Consider the following 27,891-nt stretch of genomic DNA (forward strand, 5'->3'; position numbering starts at 1 on the left):
TGTATTTGCCGCTGTGTAGAGGTGAACAACCTGACGCGCTATTGAGTACGTCACTGAGTGTTTGTGCCTGGAAGTGTGTTTACAATCAATGGAAAGCAAGAAACAACATTTCCGACATCTTACGCTGTTTTACTATCGTAAAAGGAAAACCGCCTCACAATGCGGAACTCATGAACTGAGTGAAGCGAATCTCATCCAGCATGTGTCCATCTGTGATTCATTATTGAGACGCGGTAAGAATGCTCCTTTTCTGGAACGGTTGTTAACTGTAGACGAGAAGTAGTTCGCATACAGCAACGTCCAGAAGCGTACACTATGGTGCAAGACAGGTCAGCCACCACTATCGGTTCCTACACCAGGGCTGCATCAGCGAAACGTTCTGCTATGCATCCTGAGGGATTGGAGAGGCGCCCTGTATTACGAACTTCTTCCGAATGAGATTACCAATTCCAAGAAATACTGTTCGCAGTTGGATCGGACTTGGAAGAGCACTTGAACGGAATGGACAGTGTCTTGAAAGGAGGATATAAGATGAACATCAACAAAAGCAAAACGAGGATACTGGAATGTAGTCGAATTAAGTCGGGTGATGCTGAGGGAATTAGATTAGGAAATGAGACACGTAAACTAGTAAAGGAGTTTTGCTACCTTGGGAGCAAAGTAATTGATGATGGTCGAAGCAGAGAAGATATAAAATGTAGACTGGCAATGGCAAGGAAAACGCTTCTGAAGAAGAGAAATTTGTTAACAACAAATATAGATTTAAATGTCAGGAAGTCATTTCCGAAAGTATTGATTTGAGGTGTAGCCATGTATGGAAGTGAAACATGGACGATGAACAGTTTGGACAAGCAGAGAATAGAAGCTTTCGAAATGTGGTGCTACAGAAGAATGCTGAAGATTAGATGGGCAGATCACATAACTAATGAGGAGGTATTGAATAGGATTGGGGAGAAGAGGAGTTTGTGGCACAACTTGACAAGAAGAAGGGACCGGTTGGTAGGACATGTTCTGAGGCATCAAGGGATCACAAATTTAGCATTGGAGGGCAGTGTGGAGGGTAAATGTAGTAGAGAGAGACCAAGAGATGAATCCACTAAGCAGATTCAGAAGGATGTAGGTTGCAGTAGGTACTGGGAGATGAAGAAGCTTGCACAAGATACGGTAGCCTGGAGAGCTGCATCAAACCAGTCTGAGGACTGAAGACCACAACAACAACAACCCAGACTATACAGACGGTGTCAGTTGACATCAGGACCGTGACAAGAGTGTTTTGATACCATTTCGTCTACCTCAATTAAACACTGGCTTGTGCGAAAAACTGAGTCAACATCCCTCTCTAATGAGAGGGATGTTGAGCTCATAATGAGAATATAATAAATATACCTTTTGCTATGCACTTCACAGTGATTCGCAGATTACAGATATAGATGCAGGAGTGAACGCAATTATCAAATAGAAGAAATACGAGATACACCGATGAAATGTATATTTGCCATCTTGCATACCACATGGTAGAATCTTTAGTCGAAAGCTGACCGTACGTGGGGAGTCCTCAGTGGTGCGTGAAGCTTACCGAGGATGGTCTTCTTGCTGACGACTTTGATAATGGGGCTGATGGCGATGTAGCTGACAGCAAAGCCCGCGCCCGTGATGAGCGTATTCTGGAAGCTCACTGGGTTCACCGTGGCGACGCACACCTCCAGTGCTGGAGGCAGTTCCAGGGAAGCAGCCCCCGTGGTGACGTCACTGCCCCAGCTGTCCATCGCGTCCGGCACGATGGTCGTCCAGTTGGCTCCAGGCTCTGCGCTCAGGAGCTCTACTGTCCAGTTGCTGACCATCACATCCTCAACTGCTGTGTAGGTCTCCATCCCACTGAAATTTATTTACATTATTTTCCTCATAATATTGATTAAAAAGGCTCTTATTCTAATTTTCGAGAAAACAATCATATGTAGTTTTCTTTGTTTTCCCAAAATATCACAAATAGCATACCCAAAAACTGATGACTGTCCTGAAGATTGTGTATGAGCAAGCTGTGGGAGTAGTTCGTATTGGTGGTGAAAAATTAAGAAAATTCCCAAGGAAGAAAGGCGATAATCTCTAACCCTTAGTCTTTAACGTCCTTTATATAAAATAATAAAAATATGCAAGTATTGAACGCACAGAAGAAGCTTCGAATGTGGATAATGAGCTAAAGTTGCTCTATGCAAGAGATATAGCTGTAGTGTAACATGCCATTTCGTTGAGAAATGCTGTGGAGCACTCTAGGTTCTTCGGAAAGTGGAAGATATTAATGTGAATATAAAGAGGTAAACTACACTACTGGCCATTAAAATTGCTGCACCACGAAGATGACGTGCTACAGACGCGAAATTTAACCGACAGGAAGAAGATGCTGTGATACGCAAATGATTAGCTTTTCAGAGCATTCACACAAGGTTGGCGCCGGTGGTGACACCTACAACGTGCTGACATGAGGAAAGTTTCCAACCGATTTCTCGTACACAAACAGCAGTTGGCCAGCATTGCCTGGTGAAACGTTATTGTGATGCCTCGTGTAAAGAGGAGAAATGTTTACCATCACGTTTCCGACTTTGATAAAGGTCTATGGGACTTAACCTCTGAGGTCATCAGTCCCCTAGAACTTAGAACTACTTAAACCTAACTAACCTAAGGACATCACATACATCCATGCCCGAGGCAGGATTCGAACCTGCGACCGTAGCGGGCATGCGGTTTCAGACTGAAGCGCCTAGAACCGCTCGGCCACACACCGGCCGGCTTACTACCACCAACTGTCAATTTATAACTGGTGTGGGAGTGTAAATTTCTCTTACATGACCTGCGCTTGGTCTTTTTCGTACTTTCCATTTTTCAGTGGACTTCGATTTGGCTGAAATTTGTATAGTTATTCGCAGAAGCTAAATTATTAACATTGTTATTACAAATGTTACTCACAACTTTTAAAAGATACAAAACTGTGTTTTAGTTTACATCTGTAGAAGTGCTCAAATAATGTAGTCTATGTAAAACAGTCATTCCAGAATGAATTTTCACTCTGCACCGGTGTGTGCGCTGATATGAAACTGAGATGGGAATGGAGTCAGAAGCAATGGAATCAAAAGAGAGAGGACATAGTGGAAATGAAAAACACAGAGAGTGGAGACAATGCATAGATTGGGGAGGGGGGGGCGAGCGGTTTTGACCCATCCAGACATTCGAACTATAACACATAGGTATAGGGGAGAGCGTATTTTGGAGCAAAATTTTTGAATACGTCTGTGTAGGGGTAAGAGTAAGTCGAACCTCCCAGAATTTTGGAGCTGCCAAGATATCATGGAGGCAGTGGCATTGGGATTGAAAAACTAAAAGAGACAGTGTAAGTGGGAGAGGAAACAGTGGCAGTGGGATACACTGCGAATAAATGGGAGAAAAAAAGAGACTGTGGGTAAGAGATACATATAGACAGGGATATGCCGAGTATGAAATCGTGACTACAAAGAGAGACTGAGTGAAAGAATTTGCAACAAAGTGCCGATATGTTCGCTTATCAAAATATTTGTTAAGCAAGATGAAATGGGTAGTGAGGTAGCTGGTTCCCCAAGTTTCTGACGAAGTCTTTTAAAGAGGAATATTCGCATTTTTTGTGCTCCAGCAGAAGTATTTTTCGAGTGGTAATTTATTACTTCGGTAACTGATAGCCATATTGGGTAGGATATAAAATGCAGACTGGTTACAACTAGAGAAGTGTTTGTATACAGGTGATGTTTGACAGCATCTATTGCAGGTGTGTTAGCAAGTCTTTTTAAAAGTATTTCTCTGGAATGTAGACTTATATGGGACGCCAACGTGCATATGAGTAGAGAAGAAGAGAATTCAAGCGTTTGAAATGCGGTGATGAAGATTTGATAGCTAGAAGAGAACGAAGAGGTTCAGTATCGAATTGGAGAAGGAAAGAAATTTATGGCCCAACTTGACTAAAAATGGATCAATTGATAATACACATTGTGAGACATGAAGAAATAGCCCACTTGATGGTAGAGAGAGTGTATGGGATAAAACTTGTAAAAGGAGCACAAGGTTTGACTATGAATGTCAGGTTTAAATGTGTATACTTTGCAGTATCTATTTAGAGATGAAGAGGCTTGCACAGGGCAGGGGAGAACTGCATCAAGCCAGTATTCAGGCTGAAGACCACAACATCGAGGAAGTTTATTGAATACCTCAGTGGGACACTAACAGACGAGAGCTGAGCACACACCAAACAGCTCCACTAGGGATGGCTTCTGAGCTCCTGCCTTCACCCTTTGCATAGCACACGGAGCTTACCTGGAGTAGTTAGCCTGGAGCAGTTCCACAGTGACTGGTGGTGGCAGCTGGCCCGCTAGCACGGCGATGACGTCACACACAGTGGCAGGGTGGTTGGGGTAGGCCTCACTGTATTGGCCCATGCGGTTCAGCAACTCTGGCAGCCAGATGAGGAAGCCGTTGGAACTGCAGGATATTGCACATGTGAGAAATGGTTCGTGAGTACCTGCATGTTCTCTGGCTCACATTTTCACAACTTGCTTTTATGAAGAATGGGTCACTATGAGCAGCCAGTCATGATTATGAACTCATAAAAATGAAAACTGTGTAATGAATCTCTTGTTTATATGGGTGGTACACATCTGCAGTGCTGGTATGCACTGATATCACTGCACATTGAAAGTGGAATTGAAACCAAACACAGCAGACAAAGTTAAATTGCTGAGGTGAGAGGCTATGGTTGTTGTATTAAAGTATCACCAGACGTTTTGTCTCCGACTGTGAGAGATACCTTCAGAGTAGAGCAGCGAATACACTGTTATACCTCTGAAGAGGTCTCCCGCAGTTGAAGATGAAATGTCAGAAAATATTGTACTTTTATACATGAACCATGGTCTCTTAGCCTGGAAGTTTTGGGTCAATTGAAATAGAAGGTAGCTTACATAACTTAATTCTTTGAGGTGATAGTTAATATGTTATGATTACACTTTGTTCCACACACACACACACACACACACACACACACACACACACACACACACACACACACTATTACTTTCATATTTACATAGATATGAAAGTAAATATATACTTTTCAAAATAATCAGTAAATCAGTATGTGTCACATTTTTCTATTTTTCAGTTACAAAATATATTTTTCATGTCAATCTACAATGCAAGAGGTATGTATATATAATGCTATGTCGACCCCTTGTAGGATGACATGTAAAATACATTTTGTGTCAGAAAATATGATAAATACTGGCTATACTATTTTGATAACTAGATATTTACTTTCATCTTAATCTCTCTCTCTCTCTCTCTCTCTCTCTCTCTCTCTCTCTCTCTCTCTCTTCTTTCACCAGATAAATGTAACTTACTAAATTAGGAGGCACAATCGCTACTCTGAAAAAGATTCTGGTTCCCAACGTATATTAAACACCTTGTGTTGTGGTACCTTAATATTTACTTGATTATAACGGTATTTTTGAAGCAAAAAGAAACAGTATCACATTTTCGTGCCCACAGGCAATAATCTGCAAACGGAAACACTGAAGCAGAACAGAAAGGACTGCGAGGAGCCGCAGATTTGCCTGTCTCTGCCTTCGTTCCAATCAGAACATCGTCTCGACTCAACATCATATAAATTTAAAAATTCGTGACATTCAGTTCTTGTGTGATCAGTGTACTGTAGTGTTTGCACCTAAAGATCTCGCCGAAGAATTCTCTGAACACTTTGCTCCAACCATTGCACAGCAGCTGCAGCTGTAGATTTCGATGCACAGCGCCCTGCATTTGGCTCAGGTGAATCTCTCACATCAGCTACATTTCTCAGTTTTGTGACGATGAAGGAACAGTCAGGAGATTTAAGTTTAAATGCAAACCTGTTTGCCTGTCGATTGGATCCAAAGTGTGAACCATTTTGTGATGTGAGATTGCACCGTCACATCATGTGCAAATCGGTCACAAAACTAACACTGCTTCAGTATCAGCCAGTAGCCATGTCAATAAACTCCTCGGTACTGAAACGATGACGCTTCCAAGGCCAAGGTGTGGCTGCCAGAGAAAATCGTATGTATACATCAGATCAGTGTTATTGCTCGCATCACGCTATTCTCTATTATGCATAGCTGTGACACTTGAAGATGGGGACATTATTGTGCTCCAACAAGAATGTATAGGTTTAACGTCCAAAACTGTTGCTGGTAGACACGTGATATTAGCAGGAACCTGTGCTTGCAGATACAGAGTTCACCATATGATATGAATGGTTCAATTCAGGATGGGAAGTTATAGGGCTGAGATGCTCCATTCTTCTGGTGTGCTGGGCACTAAGAAATGATTGAGTTTTGCATTTTCTTCTGGCAGTGTGGATGCAGATGTACATGAAAGACCCTCAAGGACCAGGCTCATTGATATATGTGGATATTGAGTGAATGTAGAGTTAGTGATTCTCTAGTCATGGTTATCGGCGATCAGAACGCCTACCTGTGACTCCTTCTGTTTTCACTCTACAGGCTGTAACTGTCAGTGTTTAGAGATGAGTAGTGTTTGCATCATTGACTCTAGGGTAGAACCATGCACTGGCGACGAGTACATACTCCTATGGAACAGCTTCACCCATCTGAAAGGAACAGGATTGCAATGTGGGCCTGCAGGAAGATGGATGGACGTGTTGATCAGCTGCAGCACATGTTGGGCACAACGTATCGGCGGCGCATCGTTACTTTCAACAGTGGTCTGTGGAACACGTCCACACCTGTACACCAGGCTCTGGATGACAGACACAGGTCCATTGCCAACAGCAATGGCCAACTGAACATCAGCCTTGTAAGAAATACTGGCACATGTTTCACTTGTTGTGTAATCAATAACCATTAAGTGCTGTCTGGTAGCAGGACTCTGATCACACAGTCCTCTGGCCAGCCTATATGCAACAGGACTCTGATAACACATTCCTCTGGCCGGCCTATATGCAACAGGACTCTGATCACACATTCCTCTGGCCAGGCCAGCCTATATGCAACTGGAGTCTGATCATGCATTCCTCTGGCCGGCCTATCACAAGGATATCGCCGAGCACAGCTACTCTGTTGTCATGAAAGAGTCGACTGGAGAGTGTAATGATGCTCTGTTGTCTTGAACGATGACAGTAGGTTCTGCTTGTATGCGAGCAATGGATGGACACATGTATTGCGTATACTTGGTGAGCCCCCTATTCCAGAGTGTACAATGCACAGTTCCCACACCAGGTTTCACTGTTTTACAAGTCACAGTGAGATATGGTGTTTTAGTATGATGAGAAAGAAATGTCAGCTACACTGCACACTGCACTGTCGCTATTTCTTCGACATGAAGGTGATGTGCCTTTTCATCAGGACAGAGAACGTCTTTATAGTGTATAACAACTACTCTGCACAGCAAAATCACCAGGTGCAAGATGCCTGTGACCGTCTATTGCAGGTTGCCATTCAGCAAGCACCTTTATGATCGTTTGCTTGCGAGAAAACACACGTGCGCTGCTGCCAGACGGGGGTATGCTGTTTACTGATACGACTGTTTGGGCATCTTTTAATCTGACACACGTGGTTCATTTGGTCTGAATTTGTAATCATATACTCCTACAATGATGAAAGATGAACTCCATGTCAAATCACTTGTAAATTGACTTTGTCCTTGATAGTGTTCCATTTTTATTTTCCGGCAGTGTATGTCTATACACATACTCAGCAACCCACCATATCGTATATGGTTAAGGATGATTTGTTTTATTGTTAGACACGTTCTTTCCTGATCCCCTCGTAAACCGAAAATCGTGCCCTGTACATCGCTGTACGAACACTGGTAGCCATAATTTTCTCGATCTTGTGTGCGGTGAACAGCGCACAGAATGGAGTCGTTCTGCAGTCTCTCGCAACTTCTGGATCTCTAAAATTCGTCACGACTTTTCCATGAATGACCGTCTTCTTCTCTCCAAGAATTTCCGTATAAGATCATGGGGAACTGTGACACTCTCATTTCTATCGAATGAACGCGTAACAAGTCTAGAATCACATGTCTGAGTTGCTTTGGTGTTTTCCTTTAACCTGACATGGTGCAGGTCCCAAACACTCGAACAGTACTCAAGACTGGATCTGCACATAGTATCCTTTACAGGAGCGCTACACTTTCCCAATAAACCGTAGCGGTTTGACCTTGTGTGCTCGTTTGATTTCATGACGTTTCGCAACTGTATGCCTCGATATGTAATCGATTGAACGGAATTTTCCGAAATTCCTTCGCCAATGAATATGAAGTAAATATTCCAGAATTCAGTTAAGAACTTCCGCAAACTCGAATAACTTCGACGCAGATATTCTCAGTGTACCCAACCAACTCAAACCCTTGCATTAAGACAAGTCATCTGGCCCAGAGTGCATACTAATTAGGTTGTTTTCGGAGTATCCTCACGTAATAGCCCCATATTTAGCAATCATATAAAATCGCTCGCTCAACGAAGGATCCATATCTAAGGACTGGAAAGCTGTGCAGGTCACATGAATACTCAAGAAAGGAAATGTGACTAATCCATTGAATTACCGCCCCATACCGCAGAAGTCGATTTCCAGTGGGATTCTGGAACATACAATGTGTTCAAACATTGACAAATAGTCAGCATGGGTTCACTATACATAGTTCTTGCGCAACACAATTAGCTCTTTAGTATCACGCAGTAATGAGTGCTATCGACAGGGATCTCAGACTGATTCCATATTTTTAGATTTTCAGAGGGCTGTTGACACCGTTCCTCACAAGCGACTTCTAATCGAGTTGCGTGCCTATGGAGTATTATCTCTGCTATGCGACTGCATCCGCGATTTCCTGACAGAAAGGTCGCAGTTTGCAGTAATTGACGAAAAGTCATCGAGTAAAACAAAAGTGATTTCCGGTGGTCCACAAGGTAATGTTTTAGGCCCACTGTTGTTCCTTATGTATACAACTGATTTAGGAGAAAACAGAGCAGCCCGCCTTAGGTTGTCTGCCGATGATGTTCTCGTTTATCGTCTGGTATAGTCACCAGAAGATCGAAACCAAATGCAAAAAAATTCAGACAACATTCCACATTTTGCCTTTACATATGTCTGCTTGTGTCTGTATATGTGCGGATGGATATGTGTGTGTGCGCGAGTGTATACCTTTCTCTTTTCCCCCCCCAAGGTAAGTCTTTCCGCTCCCGGGATTGGAATGACTCCTTACCCTCTCCCTTAAAACCCATATCCTTTCCTCTTCCCCTCTCCTTTCCTCTTTCCTGATGAAGCAACCGTGGGTTGCGAAAGCTTGAAATTTGTGTGTGTGTTTGTGTTTGTTATTGTCTCTATCAAGGTACCAACGCTATCGTTTGGTAAGTTACAGAATCTTCGCGAAAAGTAGCAATTGACCATAAACAATTAAAGGTCTGATTTCATTCATATGAATACTAAAAGGAATTCATTAATTTTCCGTTACATGGTGAATCACAAAAACCTAAAAGCAGTCAGTGCAACTAAATAGCTAGGAACAGCAATTACGAACAACTGCAACTGAACGATTACACAGATAATGTTGTGGGCAAAGTAATGCGAAGACTACATTTTATTTGCAAAGTACGTACAAGACGGAACAGGATCACTAAAGAGACTTCCTAGGCTATGCTTGTTCGTCCTCTGCACTAGTATTGCTGAACATTGGGACGTCCTTTCCAGATAGGACTGATGGAAAACATCGGACAAGTTCGAAGAAGGGCAGCTCGTTTTGTGTTGTTTCAGAATAAGGGAGACACTGTCATGGACAAGACACGCGAGTTTGGGAGGCAATCATTAAAACAAAGGCATCCTTCGTTGCGACGAGATCTTTTCATGAAATTTCAGGCTCCTGCTTTCTCCTCTGAATACGACAATATACTGCCAAAGAAACTGGTACAGTTGCCTAATATCATGCAGGGTCCTCGCGAGCACGCGGAAGTGCTGCAACACGACTTGTCATCGACTCGACTAATATCTGAAGCAGTGCTGGAGGGAATTGACATCATGAATCCTGCAGGGCTGTCCATAAATACGTAAGAGTACGAGTGAGTGGAGATCTCTTCTGAACAGCATATTCCACGGCATCCAAAATACGCTTATGTCTGCGGTGTTTGGTGGCCAACGGAAGTGTTTGAACTCCTGGAGCCACTCTGTAGCAATTCTGGACGAGTGGGGTGTCGCATTGTCCTGCTGGAGTTTCCCAAGTCCGTTGGAATGCACAATGGACATGAATGGATGCCGGTGAGCAGACAGGACGTGTCACCTGTTAGAGTAGTATCTAGACGTACCAAGAGTCTCATATCACTCCAACTGCACACGCTCACACCATTACAGAGGCTCCACCAGCTTGAACAGCTGACATACAGGGTCTATGGATTCATTAGGTTGCCTCCATATCCCTGCATCTGCTAAATAAAATTTGAAACGAGACTCGTCCGACCGGGCAACATGTTTCCAGTCTTCAACAGTCCAATGTCGATGTTGATGGGTCCCGGCGTGGCGTAAGGCTTTGTGTCGTGCAATCATCAAGTGGACCTTCGGCTCCGAAAGCCCATATCGGCGATGTTTCATTGAATGGTTCGCACGCTGCCACTTGTTGATGGCCTAGCATTGGAATCTGCAGCAATTTGCGGAAGTGTTACACGTCTGTCACGTTGAACGATTCTCTTCAGTCGTCGTTGGTCCAGTTTTTGCAGGATATTCTTCCGGCAGCAGCGATGTCGGAGTTTGGATGTTTTACCAGATTCGTGATATTACCGTTATCCTCGTGAAATGGTCGTGCTGGAAAATCTCCAGTTCGTCGCCACCTGTGTCCCACCGCTCGTGCGTGACTGTAACACCACGTTCAAACTCACTTAAATCTTGATACTACCATTGTAGCAGCATTAACCGATCTAACAACTGCGCCAGTTTTATATAGGCATTGCCGGCCGCAGGGCCGTGTTCTGCCTGTTTACACATCTCTGTGTTTGAATATGCATGCCTACACCAGTTTCTTTGACATATCCATGTATCCTACTAACGTCCATCTACTGGGAAGAAATGATCATCTTAACAAATTGAAAGAAATGAGGGCTGGCAAGGAATGATTTAAGTGTTCGTTTTTCCCGCGCAGTGTTCGAGAGTTGAATGGTAGAGATACAGTATGAAAGTGAATCGATGAACCCTCTGCCATGCACTTATGTGTGAATTGCGGAATAGTTTAGGTGAAGATGTTCTAGTTTGTGTCGTTAAAAGAGCCTTTGTTTGAATCAGTCATGAACGTGAGAATGTGTTCCATATTGTTGGACTCTGGAATTGAGTGCAAACGGGGCCTACCACCTTTGAATGAAACGTCAATGTGACACTAACATCGACCAGGTCTTCAAACAGTACTGGAGCGTAAAGCACACTACTCTTACAGGCTCGAACGGTCCAAAGTCGGGACATCTACGGCAAAAATTGATGACACCTGGACTGGATCAGACACTTACGACTACGTTAACTGGAGGCGACACCCACCTGGCGTAGAGCCCGAACTGAATGAAGCAGGCGACGACGGTGTAGAGGAGGTAAGGCGGCTTGAAGAGCGGGACCGTCTGCCTCCACATGTGGCGCGCGATGGCCAGCGGCGACTTGGTGTTGACGCCCACTGGCGATGACGTCAGCGCGTCCCCCTGCAGGGCAACCACCTGGACACAGGTACGGGCAGAGAGGTCAGCGGCGTCCCAGCGACACACGACGCGCTGCTGGGGACCTCATCTACATTTACACTGCGCGAGCCACCTTACGGTGTATGGCGGAGGGTACTTCTAGTACCAATATCTCTTCCCCTCCTTCTCTGCTCCATTCGTGAATGCTGTGTCGGGAGATCGACTGTCAATAATCTCTAGTACAGTGGTTCCGAACCTGGGGCCTGATTACCTCCTGAGGGGTAAAATGAAATTTCTGAGGGGGTAAGAACTAAAAGATTCGATACTATTTCAGTCACGAAACTAATTTATTTTCAGAAGGTCGTCACAATTTTGTAAGACTCTAATGTCGTTTAAATAAGTTACCAATAAATACTTTTTCTCAATTAGCAGCATTAATGCGGTGGGGGTTACAGGTTTCTCATATAGTCCATCCACTACACACATATCTTTGTGCCGTATTAATAAAATTCTTCTGGCGACTGTTGCAAGGCGACTTCCTCAGGGTGTATTGCTAACTCCTGAATGAACACTACTTTGGTTACTTATATACTATGGAGGAGTGCTGTCATTGGATGTGAGGATGAAGAGGAAGGGTATTGGGAATTCATTGTATTGGTCTTTGCATTGCCTGTTGTCATTGGCGGAAATAGGCGTTTTCCATTGGAGTTTCCTTTACTGCTTGCCATTGGTGGAAATCGGTGAGTAGGAGACTGAGTGGTGACTACAGCGTAGCGTTGTCCACTAACTGCCTTGTATCGACTAGCCCGCGTCAGCGCTCTGTGTACCCTCCACCGCTGTAGCCTCTTGCGCGCCTTTTACTGTGCAAGAGCTGTCCTTCCTGTCACTGCTGGCAGCCAAGACGCCGGGAGTCGGTACCCGTCTTCTCTATTCATATTGTCGGGTCGCTTGGCTATTACTATAGCCTCTATAATCTTCTTCCTCAAACTAAACGGCTGTTTCGCCAGTAAGCGGGCCTCTCGAATTTCGATCTTCATCCTGAATTGACAGTACGACACAGAAGAGACTTAGTAAGAGCTACTATACTGCTGTAAACAGTATTATTATCTTTCCTTTCTCAGACATTATGTCTGGTTAAAAATGAAAAGTGACGCGGACCTTGATCAAGCGTGACTTCCTTTTAACAGTACGGTATATGTTACATTGCATTTAGGAACTTTCGGGTAATTGAACATGTATCAATAATTACAGATTTCTGTGGTTGTACATATACGTTTGGATGTAGCTGTATTGCGTTGATGTACTGGTGGATATTGTGTGGTATGACTCCTGTAGTTGATAGTACAATTGGTATAATGTCAACTTTATCCTGATGCCACATGTCCTTGACTTCCTCAGCCAGTTGGATGTATTTTTCAATTTTTTCTCTTGTTTTTTCTGTATATTTGTTGCATTTGGTATGGATATTTCGATTAGTTGTATTAATTTCTTCTTTTTATTGGTGAGTATGATGTTAGGTTTGTTATGTGGTGTTGTTTTATCTGTTATAATGGTTCTGTTCCAGTATAATTTGTATTCATCATTCTCCACTACATTTTGTGGTCCATACTTGTATGTGGGAAGGTGTTGTTTTATTACTTTTTGTTGTATGGCAAGTTGTTGATGTATTATTTTTGCTACATTGTCATGTCTTCTGGGGTATTCTGTATTTGCTAGTATTGTACATCCGCTTGTGATGTGATCTACTGTTTCTATTTGTTGTTTGCAAAGTCTGCATTTATCTGTTGTGGTATTGGGATCTTTAATTATATGCTTGCTGTAATATCTGGTGTTTATTGTTTGATCCTGTATTGCAATCATGAATCCTTCCGTCTCACTGTATATATTGCCTTTTCTTACCCAAGTGTTGGATGCGTCTTGATCGATGTGTGGCTGTGTTAGATGATACGGGTGCTTGCCATGTAGTGTTTTCCTTTTCCAATTTACTTTCTTCGTATCTGTTGATGTTATGAGATCTAAAGGGTTGTAGAAGTGGTTATGAAATTGCAATGGTGTAGCCGATGTATTTATATGAGCGATTGCTTTGTGTATTTTGCTAGTTTCTGCTCGTTCTAGAAAGAATTTTCTTAAATTGTCTACCTGTCCGTAATGTACGTTTTTTATGTCGATAAACCCCCTTCCTCCTTCCTTTCTGCTTAATGTGAATCTTTCTGTTGCTGAATGTATGTGATGTATTCTATATTTGTGGCATTGTGATCATGTAAGTGTATTGAGTGCTTATTATTATTATTATTATTATTATTATTATTGATATTATTATTATTACTGATATTATCAGTGGCTGTGGTCTGGCACAAAGTATTAACAGAAGAAGTCTTCCAATTTCTGCTAGTTGAGAAGTAAGGAGTGCAGCAACGTAATGATTTACGAACAGTAATTATACCGCACACATTTTAGCTTGGTTGATTCTCCATGGGGTTGCAGTGCGGGTCAAGCAAGTTCAAATGGCTCTGAGCACTATGGGACTCAACTTCTGAGGTCATCAGCCCCCTAGAACTTAGAACTACTTAAACCTAACTTACCTAAGGACATCACACACATCCATGCCCGAGGCAGGATTCGAACCTGCGACCGTAGCGGTCGAGCGGTTCCATACTGTAGCGCCTGGAACCGGACGGCCACTGCGGCCGGCGGTCAAGCAAGTGCCGCTATGGAAAAGAGTAATGGAGGGGAAGTATATTTTGTAAGAAGTGTCTACCCCCACTGTGGATGGTTAGCTTTCTTTTCTGAGAAGGAGTTGTGGGGAGCACTAGCGATTCAGCTCGAATTCCTTCGTCGTTCATTCTAACACACACAAACTAATTATCATCCATCTTTCATAATTTTAAAAATAAAAATGTTTCAAGAAAGATCTTTCATCCAGCAGTTTCATTAGCTGCTAAAGTTGGTAATAATGTGGGGGAGATGATGGGGGTGGGGGGGGGGGGGCGGACGCCGGGGGTACTAACTGATGTCTAGCTGCACTCAGGGTAACGGTCTATGAAAGGCAGGGCTCCACTGCCATGGCTGCCAGTACTGTCTAATATGTATCCAGCTCACCATAGTCGAAAGGCAGCTCTCTAGAACCATTGCCACGTTTCTAAAAACGAATCAGCCCCTCTTTGCATAGCAAATGCCTCAAACCCAGAAGATCAACATATCAAGTAGGAGTTCAAATTCTCTCCACGGGGTTCAGCCACGACACTTACTGGAGGCAAACCACGGAAACCCAGAACTTACTGACAACCCAGCTGTTAAGGTTACAGGCTTTCAGCGTCTTATGGAAATGTAGGTACAGTTGAACAGCTATCAGGCTACCTAATAGCCAGTATGTGCGCCTGTGGCACGAATAACAGAGGCATTGCGTCGTAGCATGGAAGCAGTGAGACCTTGGAAGGTCGCTGGAGGGAGTTGGCGCCAAATGTGCACACACGCAATTCCCGTAAATTACGGGGAAGGGGGTGATGCGCTCACCCCTGTGTTCCTCGAACCACTCCATCAGACTCCGGGCCTTATGACATGGCTTATTACGTTCATGAAAAATGCCACTGCCTTCGGGAAAGGTGTTAGTCATGAAGGGGTGCACGTGGTCTGCAACGAGTGTACGATGCTGCTTGGCCGTCGTGGTGCCTACTGGACCCATGGAAGCCCACGAGAATGTTCCCCAGAGCATAGTGGGACCGCCGCCAGATTGTCTCCATCTCGCAGGACATGTGTCGAGGAGGTGTTCCCCTGGAAGACGACGGATTCGCACCCTCCCATTGGCATGACGAAGAAGGTGTCGGGAGTCATCAGACCGTGCAACGTTCTGGTACTACGCCATCGTCCAGCGCCCATTTCAGCCGTAATTGTCGGAGTCGTCGTGTTGATATTGACACATGCACGGGTCGTCGATTGCGGAGGCCCCTGGTTAGGATTACTGCGTGAACTGTGTGTTCAGACACACGTGTACTCTGCCCAGCATTAAAGTCTGATGTTAGTTCCACCACAGTTCGCTGCCGGACCTGTTTTACCAGTTTGCCCAGCCTACGACGTCCGACATCTGTGCTGAGAGGTGGCCGCCGAACTCCACGATGTCTGGACGTGATTTCACTTTGGTTTCCCCACGTATTGAAGACACACACCACAGCAGTCCTCGAACAATGGACAAGTCGTGCAGTTTCCGAAATGCTTGTGCTGTTCGAACAGACTCAGATAACAGGTGGTGTGGTGTGTGTACTGTAAGACCTTCGGTACACACACCATCAGATTATTTGACTTGTCGCTCTAACGAAGTAGGCGAGTGTCAGAAATATATCTCGTGGTCTTATCGTGGTGTGTCTATATTTTGCCGTTAGGTCAGACGATAGAATTGCAACTTGCACGCTTAGAGTAGCAGATTGACGTTGACCAATTTTAAACGGAACTTGATTAATTTTCACACACATTTATTAAAATAATAAAAACCATAAACCTTACTTAACTTGATTCTGGATGCTATTTACAATTGACAATCTGAAGTTCCTTTAGTCTTGGTACGTTAATCTTATTCCCACATATCTCTGATACTTGACAAAGTGTCCATACATTTCTCTTCATGGCTATATACAGGAATATGATAACCTTATTAGGCGCAGGCTGGAACTTGACTATAGACTAATGCAGACAAATGCAGACTAATGCAGACTGCTTATCGGAGGTCTGTACACTTGTTATAATGCCTCGCGCGTTCAGGTATCACTGCGCGAGTGTGATGTGCGAGGAGAAAAGATTTTACGTTAGCAGCAATCTCATTGGCTGCGTTACATATTAATACGCGGATCGACGGAAGCAGAATTTGATCCGTCTTTATGGCAGCGCCATCTCGTAGTGCGGAGACGGACGAGCGCTGCGCTGTTGTGCTTAGCGGGGCGCGCTCTAGTTGGAAAGTTGTGTACACGCTGACTACGCGGAACTATGTACACAACACGTGGTTATAACTAATCTTTCCCTATTTAACACGTTATAGCGCGGAAACTAATTACTGTACGAGGACCAAACTTTATAGAATTAATGTCAAGGACATGTCGAAGACAAATACTGTAGAATCAGTTCAACTGAAACAAGCCGGCCGCAGTGGCCGAGCGATTCTAGGAGCTTCAGTCTGGAACCGCGCGACCGCTTCGGTAGCAGGTTCAAAACCTGCCTCGGGCATGGATGTGTGTGATGTCCTTAGGTTGGTTAGGTTTAAGTAATTCTAGGTTGTAGTGGACTGATGACATCAGATGTTAAGTCCCATAGTGCTCAGAGCCATTTGAAACACTTTTAATCATACCATTACATACCAGTACCATTGCTGCTACAAAAGAGATTCCGTATGGCGCCCGTCAATCTCCAGAAGGGCAGGATTGCAATCTGCACGGCGGAACAAAGCATGTTCGTAGGTACGCCGGCTACGTCTCTCGATATGCTGCGCTTCAGATCAGCACGTGTGTGAATTTTCCCTGGTAGACCCTGTCCTCCAGGTGGCTCCACAAACAGAAATCACAAGGAGTGAGATCAGGTGACCGTGCCAGCCAAGGATTTGGAAACGATCGGCTGGTAATTCGATCGTTTCCTAACGTGTTTCGGAGAAGCAGGCGAATTTCACAAACGATATGCAGTAGGGCCCCATATTGCATGAAAACTTTTGAGTTCAATGCGTCTCTCTCTCTTTAGGGCGGGTATGACATACTGGTGAAGCACATGCCACTAACGCTGGCAAGTCACACTGCACATGTTCGATCCTTGAGCACCAATCTGTTCAAAAAATAATGATGAACATAGCCGTGAAGCCACACCATACGGTAACACATTCACTGTACAGAGGAACTTCATGCACAGTAACTGGAGGTGAAGATCCCCACACTCGGCTATTCTGTGTGTTCACCTCACCCTTCAGAGAAAAATAAGCTTCGTCTGTCCTTAGCATGCTCCAGGGCCAAGCCGCATCAACTGCAGTCCTTGCAAGAAAGTGGAGAAGTCAACACGTCTTTGTGGGTCCTGTGGTGCAAGTTGCTGTACGTTATGGATCTAGTTCGGATTCCGTTTGAGAATGTTTCGAAGCACCTTTCGTACAGTGGTCAACGGGATGTTCAACTGTCGTGACACAGCACGCGCACTGCCTGAAGTCGGGAATTATGCGCAGCGTTGTGTGCCACAGCAACAGCGATATCATCAACCACTTGTAGTGCAAACGGTCGCCGGCCGCGGTGGCCGAGCGATTCTAGGCGCTACAGTCCGGAACCGCGCAACTGCTACGATCGCAGGTTCGAATTCTGCCTCGGGCATGGATGTGTGTGACGTCCTTAGGTTAGTTAGGTCTAAGTAGTTCTAAGTTCTAGGGAACTGATGACCTCAGATGTTAAGTCTCATAGTGCTGAGAACCATTTGAAACATTTTTTTGCAAACGGTCGTCGGTCTCTTCCGGGAACGTCGCCTGCAGTCGATTCCAACTTCATCATGCTCCGCATACCAGATGGAGAAAAATGACCCTTCTGTAATCTTTTCAGCCTGCGATATTCTCTAAGTGCAGCTGCAGCATTACTGATGTTTTGATAACGAGCTTCACCCCTTGTCCGAGCTCATGTTGACACGTCAACTACAGCGCAATGCGACTGGTCAGGTGTGTGAGATTATGAATCACGATGACTGATCACGGCACCTGTTGGCCGTAGTTGGACTTGGACGGTGGCGGATAGAAATTGTGCATCCCATACTCTGGACATTAATGCTGCCAAGTTTGGTACTCGTACGGTAATACACTACTGGGCATTAAAATTGCTACACCAAGAAGAAATGCGTATTACAAACGGGTATTCATTGGACAAATATATTATACTAGAACTGACATGTGATTACATTTACACTGAATTTGGGAGCATAGATCCTGAGAAATCAGTACCCAGAACAACCACCTCTGGCCGCAGTAACGGCCTTGATACGCCTGGGGATTGTGTCAGAGTTTGGATGGCGTGTGCAGGTACATTGCTCTTGCAGCTGCAACACGATACCACAGTTCATCAAGTGTAGTGACTGGCGTTTTCTGACGAGCCAGTTGCTCGGCCACCATTGACCAGACTTCATTTGGCGAGAGATCTGGAGAATGTGCTGGCCAGGGCAGCAGTCGAACATTTGCTGCATCAAGAATGGCCCGTACAGGACCTGTAACATGCGGCCGCGCATTATCCAGCTGAAATTAGCGTTTCGCAATCATCGAATGAAGGGTAGAGCCACGGGTCGTAACACACCTGAAATGTAAAGTCTACTGTTCAAAGTGCCGTCAATGCGAACAAGAGGTGACCGAGACGTGTAACCAATGGCACCCCATATCATCAGGCCGGGTGATACGCCAGTATGGCGATGACGAATACACGCTTCCAATGTGTGTTCACCGCGATATCGCCAAATACGGATGCGACCATCATGATGCTGTAAACAGAACCTGGATTCATCCGAAAAAATGACGTTTTGCCATTCCTGCACCCACGTTCGATGTTGAGTACACCATCGCAGGCGCTACTGTCTGTGATGCAGCGTCAAGGGTAACCGCAGCAATGGTCTCCGAGCTGATAGTTCGTGCTGCTGCAAACGTCGTCGAACTGTTCGTGCAGATGCTTGTTGTCTTGCAAACGTCCCCATCTGTTGACTCACTGATGGAGACGTGGCTGCCCGATCTGTTACAGCCATGCGGATAAGATGCCGGTCATCTCAACTGCTAGTGATACGAGGCCGTCGGGATCCAGCACGGCGTTCCGTATTACCCTCCTGAACCCACCGATTCCGTATTCTGCTAACAGTCATTGTATCTCTGTCAATGCGAGCAGCAATGTCGCGATACGATAAACCGCAATCGTGATAGGCTACAATCCGACCTTTATCAAAGTCGGAAACGTGATGGTTCGCAAATTCTCCTCCTTCCACGTGGCATCACAACAACGTTTCACCAGGCAACGCCGGTCAACTGCTGTTTGTGTATGAGAAATCGGTTGGAAATTTTCCTCATGTCAGCACGTTGTAGGTGTCGCCACCGGTACCAACCTTGTGTGACTGCTCAGAAAAGCTAAGCATTTGCATATCACAGCATCTTCTTCCTGTCGGTTAAATTTTCATCTGTAGCACGTCATCTTCGTTTTGTAGCAATTTTAATGGACAGTAGTGTAGTTTCTATACACTGACAGCACGCTCAGTGGTACTACACGCCCCGTGCGTGTGCATGACTGTCATTCCTAGTTATATGTATAGGAGGTCATAATGTTCTGGGCCGGCCGGAGTGGCCGAGCGGTTCTAGGCGCTACAGTTTGGAATCGCGCGACTGCTACAGTCGCAGGTTCGAATCCTGCCTCGGGCAGTAATGTGTGCGATGTCCTTAGGTTAGTTAGGTTTAAGTAGTTCTAAGTTCTAGGAGACTGATGACCTCAGCAATTATGTCTCATAGTGCACAGAGCCATTTGAACCATAATGTTCTGGATCATCAGTGTATGTACATACAGGGTGATTCCACGACGATGTTACAAGCTTGATACATAGGTAGGTAGGTAGATAGATAGATAGATAGATATATAGATAGGTAGATAGGTATCAATTTGACGTAAGGATTCCTGAACTGGAAACAAATGAGACAAAAGTTATAAGTTAAAACTTTTCCGATACCTCTGATAGTGAAATACATGTACTGGTGATGTTGTCGCTTAGACCGTAGTGTTGTGTCTAGGAAGCCTGCGTACTCAGATCGCTGGAAAAACAATCAACAACTCGTATTAACGAGTTTTATTACAAAAAGACAATTGCAAATACTTAACTCTGGCAATTACACAGATGTGTACGAAGCAAAGGGCGACGTACGAAATAATCAGTCTTCGAAGTGGCTGCTGATCTCTAACTGACGAAAGTGTGTCCTGAACTGCTTTCGACGCTGCTATCCAAGTGTCTGTTGTTGATGCTGCAATAGAAATGGGTCGCCATCACTCGGGCGCGGCGCTCATGTCCTCTTCACACAGGGGCCGCTGCTGGAGCTTTGTCGTCCTGGGAGGGAGGTCGGTCAGTGTGCGATTGGCTGACTTCTTCTCACAGCCTCCTCCTCCCTGTCGTTCCCGACTGGCGTGCCGCGCTTGACTTTACGCCGCAAAAGGTAGCACGGACGAAAATAAGAAATGTTCAGTAAACATGGGCTTATTCAATAGAGCAGATCTGGTTCATAGTAGCGAAAACTTCTCGGAGCTTTAGAGCCCTTGTTTACAGCACTTTTTTTCTTGTTTTGGTCCATGCTATCACCTCTGCCTGTCACACAATCTTAGCTACATCAATGCCAGTACATGTACTCCATTCTCATATGTTTCAGAACTGTTTTCGCTTATAATTTTCGTTTCCAGTACAGTGGCCCTTACCTAAAGTAGATGAATTTATCCTTTTCCATTGTTCTAGAAAGTGTGTAACGTCATCACGGAATCACACTGTATATGCATACATTTACAGGCACCTGAGTCTATAACTTTGGCACTCTGTAGCGTCAATGGTTGACGTTTCCGGACGTGGGTTCCTGTGTAAAACTTTACGTACTAAGTCTCCTCCATAGCCTCTGGAAACGTGTAACACGAATTGTGAAACACCCTTGTAATAGCTAAAAAAGTTTTTTCAGGGGATTAAATTTCTGAGGGCAGTAGCACTAACGAATAAAATGGGCGTATGTGTCAGATAGTTTTGATTTCATCTCTTGAAAGCTCTCAGTAACGTCGAAAGTGTAGTTTCGATGTTTTACAAACGTATCTCCACCACAGATTTTGAATCACACTTTCATACAACACGAGAGCTCTTTGCTGTTACAAATAAGTTTTAATACATGTTTAGACGCAAACATGCGCCTTCAAAAATTTATGAAGAAAAGGATCAATACGACTGCCATGTCCAAATCTACAACTTCATGTCTGAAGTTGATTTTATATTCGCGACAGCTGACGCCAACTGAATGAGCACAGATTAGTTTTATGGTCGATAATAACTTAACACATTCCCGAGGAAACTGAGACACTTACCTATAAAAGCCTTAAATGATTTGTTATGAAAATGTAACTGCAGATACATTATGTGAGCTCGCTGATATAATTTTCTTTGTCGTCGTAGTTGGGATGTACAGCTAGCGCCGCACAGCGGTGTTAGAGCTAGCTACTTGGTTGTTAATGCAACGGCGCTAACAGTAGAGATGGGTCTGACGCGTTCATTCCCGTGAACTACTTCATTTATTTCGGTATTTGCCGTGAAGCGTTCAAATGAAGTAGTTCATTCATAAGTACGGAAGCTGGCGAAGTTGCCCAGTTCGCTGCTCAGCCGCAGATACGCTCGTTTCGGCTCGCTCGTACAATAAAGCTTCGTAATACTTCATAATTTTACCAACAGATGGCCGAACTATGCATAGAGCATGGTCCAAGGGCCAAAGGAAAGATAAACAGAAAAGCCTGTCGCATATAAAAAAAGGTATTACATTTAATTTTGCTCGACATTTTCTCATGAAGCGCCCAAAAAATTCTATATCTGCCAAGTGAAACCTGATTTGTTGTATTCATGGACTGAAAACTAGGGCTACCAACGAAATGCAGTCCAATATTATGTTCCTTTAAAAATTTAATTCATAATAGAGTGAGTATGTTTACCATTGTCACAAAGTCTATATACCTACGTTAAGTAGTGATTCAGAAGTTTTCCTGTAGATTTTATTTTTGTTGAGAATAGTAACCCTCCAAATTCAAAACGTAAACTGTCACCCGTAGTCACTGGTACGATTTCAGGTAAAATACCTCTTTATTTTATTCGGAAAGAAGTTTTTGTGTCTGTTCACTCTTATACAATGGCTAGCAACTCGCGATCGCGTAAAAATACTGAAATTTGGGGTTTCTTCGCCGACTTAGGTGATGGGAAAGCAAATTGCACTGTTTTTCTAAGTGTATTTCATATAAAGGAGGAAATACATTTAATCTAACTAGTCATGTTCGAGTGCTGCATCCAACAGTGTCACCGTCAGTCGGCGCTTAGCTCCCCCTGCTCCTGCATCTTCCGATATTTTTTGGACAAATAACCCGGACAATTCGGAACCAACATTAGCAATTGCCAGAAGGGAACAGCAGTCGGTGCCAGAAAACAACAGTATCACTTCATTATTAGACAGCAGACATCAATATCACGGAACATCACCTATGTATTTTCCGAAACCCCTTTCGAAGAAAAGAAATCAGGAGATAGGTTTCGCACTTCTGGAGACTGTTGTGAAGGATTATTTGCCCTTCAACATATTGGAAAGCAAACATTTCCAAAGTTTTGAAGGGAAACTGAATCGTGCTTACAGAATGCCAGCTCGGAAGACCATTTCCAATACACTACTACAACAACAACAGTACGTCATGATGAAAGAAATTGTGAGAGTCAAAATTAATTCTGCGAAAGCGGTTGTGCTGACAGTGGATGGGTGGACCTCAACCGCAAATGAGAGTTATTTGTCGGTGACAGCACACAACGTTACAGACCTGGAGCTGGCGTCTTCCCTGCTTTAAATACGACGAAAGGCACACGTCAGAAAAACTCTCCGAAGATCTGCGACGTGTCACAAGGGAACGGGGCATCAAGAAAAAGCCTTGTGTGTTGTCAGCGACAATGTTGCTAATATTGTGGCAGCTATAAGACTCACAACCTGGAAACACATCACCTGCTTTGCACACACATTCAATTTAATTGTTCAGAATGAGCTTCCGCACATTCAACCCATTCTGAATAAAGCAAAAATAAAAAAATAAAAAAATTGTTGAATTTTTTACAAGAAGTTCGCAGGCCTGCACGTAAATGAAAAATATCCAGGAACAGTTGAAAGAGCCAGTTATGACACAGAACTATGTTACAAGTTGGAGTTTAACCTATGATATGCTGTGAAGAATAATCGAGCGTAAGAATTCCCAAATGAAAGTTATCACTCTGAATCATCCGTATCTTCCAAATCTGACAGCAGAGGACATTGCAAGTGTAACACAAGCCTGTGACCTGTTGAAAGTTTTCAAAGACTGCACTGAGGAAATGTAAAGCGAAAATGTTGTCACTGCTTCTGAAGTTATACTCCTTAGCCGCTCGTTGAAAAAATGGTGTTGCAGGTTTATTAATAACACTGAAATTCATTTAGACGTGCAACACATGTCCGAAAAGTTAGCTGAAGACCTAAAACGACGATTTCGAAATATATAGGAAAATTCCATTTTCAGAAAAGCTACTTCAGTGGATCCCCGGTACAAATTACATGTTTTGTTCTGATAAGAATTCTGTTGGGAAGGTGAAATTAAACCTGATCAGGTACTGTGAGAAATTTATGACGAACACATCCACTGCTACTGCAACAATCTCAGTTCCAACCACTGAATCTACTTCTAGTCCCTGGCTCGAATTTGATGAAGTGTTTTCCAGGCTGCAGAGTAATCCACACCCGAGAGCTGCTGCAATAGTGGAAGTGGACAAATATTTACAAGAGCGCCTGCAACAGAGACAAGGCAATCCACCTCCGTGGTGGTCTGAACCGCTGTTAGTGTATCCCTCATTCTTTGAGTTTGCAAAATACGACTGTGTATTGTTGCAACCTCCACGCCGTGTGATGGAGTGTTCTCGAAGGCATGACACCTTATAACTGACAGAAGAAATCGCCTGACAGGAAAAAAGTGGAATAAATCACGTTTTTAAACGGAAATCTCTGAACATTCGCCAAATCCGTTGATGTTTATCCATAAATATATATGTATTTTTTAAAAAATTTAATTAGGACAATCCTCAAATTGACATTTAGTGTAAACATGTCAATAATGTGTACGAGATAAACATTCCTACATGAACGATTACTTTTCAAGCGTGGATTCCACGCATGCTTCAGTTCCAGACTCACAACGTAAGCATTTCATTTTCATGTTGGCTGTGCGTGCTTACACAGCCAGCCTCTTCGTTTGTATCTTTAATATTCATTTGTCTGCAAGCGCCGCCAACGGTAGGCTACCTGTGGACGCGATGTATAACTGCACAGTCACGGGTAATGATTTCAGCACTGTTGAGTCCATTCTAAAAATTCTAGGTAGTAAAGTTTAAATGCAGTTGAGCTAAGTCTTCTTCAGTAACTAAAGCAAACTTAAATGTATTTATATCAGATTTAAGAAGACTGTAAATTGTTAAACAGAGCTACTACACTGAAGAGCTAAAAGAACCTGGTAGACACGCCGTGCGCGAGCACGCTGAAGTGCCGCAGCACTATATTTCATATCCACTATTTTGAATAATTTATCCTGAAAAGTTGCCGGATAAAAATGAAATTATAAACTTTACGAAAGAACAGAATCCATTGCTAAAATGCCAGAAGGGGATATTTTAGTGGTCATTAGTTCATTCTATTTCTCCTCATTGTTACAAGTTTTTAAGAAGCAGTCGTACAATAACTATACCTAGCCCTGCTACTCTGACTAGAATATGTGGTGCATTTGCTAGTCATCCTGCTCCTGAACAAGTTCTTGCACGTTTTCTTGGATACATAATTAAGAAAGTGAGATTTTTAACTGAAGAAGACCGGACAGTTCTCCTCTTGATGGATGAAATCCATTTGAAGACACAAATGGACTACATTGGGGGAAACATAGTTGGCAAGACCTATAATAGTAGTGAAAGTGCATCTGCAGCCTACGTATTCATGGTGCGTAGTTTGGATACTCAGTACACTGATGTAGCTCATATTCTGTCAGTCAAAGTCATGCAGGCCCCTGCTCTTTTCACCTTCCGTAAAGATATCGTACTGAAGTTAGAAAGCATAGTGTTTGAAGTTCTTGGTATCGTATCTGATAATAATGCCATCAATAAGAAAGCTGTATCTTACTTCAGTGATCCACCAGAACTTAAAATTAAATACCGACCCCCTTCTCCAGGTGCTGTAAGTAGGCCTTTTTATTATCTATTTGATAGTGTGCACCTATTAAAATGCATACGTAACAATTGGCTGAATCAGAAAGAAGAGTTTATAGAGTTTCTGGATTTTAATAATCAGCTGGATGGAGGTTTTGCGTCTTTCAATAGTCTGAAATCTCTTCATTTGATTTAAAAATTATTGAAATTTGCAAACAAGCTATGTCTTAAATCACTTTATCCCTCAAACATAGAAAGGCAGAATGTAAAACTTGCTCTCCACATTTTTGACCATACAACAGCTATTGCTCTCAGGGAATTAGGCTCTAAACACAATATTGAATACTGCAATGATACTGCAACTTTCATTGAGATCATTTGGAAGTGGCAAGTGATGGGATGCAGTTAATGTAGAAACATTGTTAGAGGGTCAAAGGTTATTAAATAGGTTTCAAGAGCCAATAACCAGGAATTCTGAGCACATACTAGAGTTCCTACATCAGTTTGCAAATTGGTTAATAAAGGAAAATTCTCAGGGTTTAATTGGTCTTAGCAGACAAACACATTTAGCTCTTAGGCATACCACTCTTGCATTGGTGGTTCTGGCTAGGTATTGGCTCAATGAGAAAAAGAGGCAGTACTTTCTAACAGGCAACGTTCAAACTGATGACCTGGAAAGCAGGTTTGGTAAATTTCGTCAGATGAGTGTTGGTAATTACCATGTGTCAAAAAAAGTGGGTGATTTTGTAATTGCCAAGGATATTTTTTCTAATGAGACAGACATAAATGACCTTCCAAAAGTGACATATAATGAAAAGTTAAATGTAATTGTGGAAAATATTGATGTACAGGAATTAGATGAGGATGTGTGGCCTGTAGTTCACTACATAATTGGTTACTGCTCATATGCAGTTATTAAGAAACTTGTGTGATTATTGTAAAATTTATCTAACAGGAGATGATGAGAATGTGAAAGGTGACAGAAATTATTTAACAACTGTGACCAGTAGAGGTGGTCTCTGCTATCCTAGTCAGGATGTTATAGCATGTGTATATGTTACTGCACAGAAACTGCTTACAGAAAAAGAAGAGTTATGTCTTTGGGAAAAGTGTCAAAGAAACGTATTGTTTTGTGTATGTCATAGCAACTTGCCTGATGACATATTTGTTGGGTTTGCTTGCACTGCAAATCACTCTGTACATGAAATCATTGACAATAATATACTTGGAGTGGCTGTCAATATGCTTTTGAATAATTATACAAAGAGGGTCAATGACATTGTTAATACAAATAATGTTAGAACCCTCAAAAGAAAGAGAAAAATGGGCTGAAAATTTGGCTCTGTTTATTTTCTTGTGCTTTTAGATAATAAACAAATATGGTAATTGTTTAAACATAATACTAATTCTATGTTTATTGAATTCCCAAACTTTTCCTTTATTTCTGTAAACAGACATTTATACAGATAATTCATGATTTCACTTAACTTCAAATTACTTAAGTTTAAAGGTGATTTTAGAAAAAAAAAAGTTTATCGTAAAAAATAAGGAAACATTATTTAAAGTATTGGAATTTCTATTAATTTTAGATAAATGAATTATTTCATAAACGTAAAATGCAATACACACTAGCAGCTACAAGTCTTTCTCGACTCGTAGAGTAGTGGTACGACTCTTACGCTGACGTCAGACACGCAGTGTTGTGGCCTTGTTCCTAGGTGGCACTGCCCCAACCCCTCCTAAACCTATTGCTCCCCACAAACACCGCGCGATTCGTAGACAGGCACCAGAGGGGGGACTGAAGTGAAAGAAGAATGAGTGACGTAGCGCCGATGTAGTGGGGAGAGACAGAGGGAAAAAGAGTGAGTGAACTAGGAAAAACTGTGGAGAGTTTGAAGTACCAGTTCATTGAAATTGAGTGGTTGGTTCACACTTCACTGGAGTGAATGGTTCATTTGAATGACTCATTCACGAGCTCCCCATCACTAAAATTTTCGTTTCCAGTACAGAGGCCGTTACCTAAAGTAGATGAATTTATCCTTTTCCATTATTCTAAAAAATGTGTAACGTCATCACGGAATCACACTGTATGTGCATACATTTACAGGCGCCTGAGTCTATAACTTTGGCACTCTGTAACGTCACTGTTTGACGTTTCCGTACGTGAGTTCCTGTGTAAAACTTTACGTACTAAGTCTCCTCCATAGCCTCTGGAAACGTGTAACACGAATTGTGAAACACCCTTGTAA

At 43.2% G+C, this 27,891-nt stretch overlaps 1 protein-coding gene across 1 annotated transcript in view; it reads right to left on the minus strand.

Moving 5' to 3' along the window:
• Positions 1–27,891, minus strand: part of LOC126293657 (synaptic vesicle glycoprotein 2A-like) — a 161,905-nt gene that overhangs the window by 24,095 nt on the left and 109,919 nt on the right. Inside the window, exons 7-9 of the mRNA XM_049986942.1 lie at positions 11,574–11,743; positions 4,333–4,497; positions 1,577–1,875 (exon numbers count right to left, since the gene is read on the minus strand). Of these exons, the coding sequence (XP_049842899.1) occupies positions 1,577–1,875; positions 4,333–4,497; positions 11,574–11,743 (634 nt within the window). The remainder of the gene's footprint in view (positions 1–1,576; positions 1,876–4,332; positions 4,498–11,573; positions 11,744–27,891) is intronic.

This window comes from Schistocerca gregaria, chromosome 10, assembly GCF_023897955.1.
Source record: "Schistocerca gregaria isolate iqSchGreg1 chromosome 10, iqSchGreg1.2, whole genome shotgun sequence".
Classification (NCBI taxonomy): Eukaryota; Metazoa; Arthropoda; class Insecta; order Orthoptera; family Acrididae; genus Schistocerca; species Schistocerca gregaria.